General features: G+C 55.7%; 1 protein-coding gene across 1 annotated transcript in view; it reads left to right on the forward strand.

The window, feature by feature from the left end:
- The window catches only part of CPT1A (carnitine palmitoyltransferase 1A (liver)), a 42,223-nt gene that overhangs the window by 15,222 nt on the left and 24,199 nt on the right, over window positions 1–2,802 (forward strand). Inside the window, exons 5-7 of the mRNA XM_015568949.1 lie at window positions 262–363; window positions 1,603–1,740; window positions 2,533–2,610. Of these exons, the coding sequence (XP_015424435.1) occupies window positions 262–363; window positions 1,603–1,740; window positions 2,533–2,610 (318 nt within the window). The remainder of the gene's footprint in view (window positions 1–261; window positions 364–1,602; window positions 1,741–2,532; window positions 2,611–2,802) is intronic.

Genomic DNA, 2,802 nt, shown 5'->3' on the forward strand with positions numbered 1-2,802 from the left:
GTTTCTCCACGGGCAGGGGCGGTCAGATGGCACCACCTGGGGCACCGCCGGACCGCGTGGGCCATTTCACGGCACCCGGCAGACCTGGGCCTTCGTTCAGTCTGGTTTTTTGGGGTCACCTGTGTCTTTGCGGAGCCTGCGAGGGTTGGGGCAGAAAATGGAATTGGGGAAAATAAACCACAGAAAATTGTAAGTTGTAAGACCCTGGAGAACTGGTGTCAGGTTGTCTCAACTTTTAAAATGAACTTTTTTTTTTTTAAGGGGATGGTCAAGCTCTTCTCAGGCCGGAAACCCATGCTGTACAGCTTCCAGACGTCCCTGCCGCGCCTGCCCGTGCCCGCCGTGAGGGACACCGTGAGCAGGGTGGGTGTCGCTTCGGGGTCACAGAAAATCTGCTCGGAAATGCCCGTCGTCAAGGGATTGAGGTTTATGACTTAAAGACGATATTCGTCATTTGGGTGTGTTAGCGCCCAGCAGTGGCCGTGGCCGTTGCAGGAAATATTTTTTCCAGTCAGCACATCTTAGGTGTTTTTATCCGCTCCCCACCACCCCCTCCGCTTAGATGTTTTTTAATAAAAGGCATCATATGTGGTAGTGAAACCACTTGGCAAATTTTTATTTTTTTAAATATATTTTATTGATTTTTTACTGAGAGGAAGGGAGAGGGAAAAAGAGTTAGAAACATCGATGAGAGTGAAACATCAATCAGCTGCCTCCTGCACACCTCTTACTGGGGATGTGCCCGCAACCAAGGTACATGCCCTTGACCGGAATCGAACCTGGGACCCTTGAGTCCGCAGGCCGACGCTCTATCCGCTGAGCCAAACCGGTTAGGGCAACTTGGCAAATTTTTAAAACAACTTTGTTGAGATATAATTCACATACCATATAACTCACTCCAAGTGTCCACTCCAGTGATTTTGTTAGATTCCATTACTTACTGTTTTGGTTTTTAAATCCTTACCCGAGGACACATTTTTATTTTAGACAGAATGGGGGGCGGGGGGGGCGGGGGAGAAGCATTGATCTGTTGTCTTCCGTACGCTCCTGGACTGGAGACTGAACCCGCAGCCTATGTGTGTGCCCTGACTGGGAATCAAACCCAAGACCTTTTGGGGTATGGATGGCACTCCAACCAGCTGAGCATTACTAGTTATTTTAAGTTGTGCCCTGTCATTGTTCCGGCTCCTCCTTCTGTCCTGGTGTCCAGGGCACTGGTCAGCGCTGCCCGTGCTTGGTGCCCCCCGTGCCATCACGCTGCAGCCCAGTGAGAACGGAGCTCCTGTAAGGGCCGGGGACTGCGGAAAAGACCCCCCTGACATGTCCTTGTTAACATTTTTCAAACATCGATCTGGTCCGTTGGGAAGTCACGTTGGTGATTTTCTGGTGACGCAGGATCTGGGGAGCTTGCAGGCCAACAGAGGACGAACAGGAGTCGTTGTTTAATTACCAGGAGCCCAAGTCACCGTGTAGCGTTGGAGTTAGCCAGCCGGCGGGAGGACCGGCCACTTGGGGGACGACTTCGCCCCTTTTCAGCATGCTTGCGTTTTCTCGGAGGAAGCTGTGTGCTGACCGGGCTTGTGTTTTCCCCGTTCACCCCAGTATCTGGACTCGGTGAAGCCCCTCATGAAGGAAGCCGACTTTAAGCGGATGACGGCGCTCGCCGAGGATTTCGCCGTCAGCCTCGGGCCCAAGTTGCAGTGGTACCTGAAGTTAAAGTCCTGGTGGGCTACCAACTACGTAAGTGTGTGCCCGCGCTTTTTCTTGATGGAATTCTACTCAAGAAAGTAGATTCCTTGTGTGAGAAATACGAGTCAGTTCCGGGGACATCTGGGCGTCCCCATGCGTGGTGGCCAGAGGGGACATCTGGCGGGTGGGGGTGGGGGTGGGGGCCTAGGTTTTGGGGAACAGCTGACGTGGCAGAGAGGGGTTGGCTGTGACCCAGGCACAACCAGTGTCAGGCTAGGAGTGGACGTGGTGCCGGGAGTGAGAGACGGGGCTGGGGTGGGGCACGTTCCCCTTTGGAGCAGGTGCTGGGGGCACAGGTGTGTTGAATTCAGTTAGACTCTTGCCTGCACACCGGTCTGTGTGAATAGCACTTCAACACGACGGACAGAAAAGTGGTCCCTTGGTCCAGGAGGCTGTGAACGGTCCCGAAGCCCGTAGTGTGGTCAGGAAGAGGTTGCTGCGGGGTGCGGGGGACATTGGGACGTTATGCGGGGAGTGAGAACAGCACTCGAGGTTCCGAAAGGGACGGACCAGGACCGAGAGCCCAGAAGTCGGGGGAGGAGACGGGTCGCCGCCGCCGTTGGGATCGCTTTCATTGTTGAGAAATGCCAGCAGGCGCACACTGACCACCTTTCCCACTGGGCCGTGTGTTTTGACCACCTGTAACGTGAAGGTGACCTGCCTTCTGGCCACGTCATGACCTTAAAAAAACCCACTTTCCATCCCCCATCTTCTTGCACGAAACACCCCCAGCCCCGCGGGGCCAGTGCCCCTCTGGTTGAGCTCGTCTGTTGGCACCAACAGGTGAGCGACTGGTGGGAGGAATACATCTACCTGCGTGGACGGGGGCCGCTGATGGTGAACAGCAACTACTACGCCATGGTGAGTCCTCCGGGCGGCGGTGGCTGCCGGCCCTGCGGCTGCTGGGGAGGCTCGAGGGACTGACCGGCCCCTCCTGTTCTGCCACCTCTGCCCCCAACTTCACACCCGCCAGGGCGCCCAGGACCTGCTTCCCACACCAGAGAACCAGGTGCCCTCAGGGTCCCTCAAGGCGCCTGCAGAGAAACGTGGGTG

Source organism: Myotis davidii, unplaced genomic scaffold, assembly GCF_000327345.1.
Source record: "Myotis davidii unplaced genomic scaffold, ASM32734v1 scaffold425, whole genome shotgun sequence".
Taxonomy (NCBI): domain Eukaryota; kingdom Metazoa; phylum Chordata; class Mammalia; order Chiroptera; family Vespertilionidae; genus Myotis; species Myotis davidii.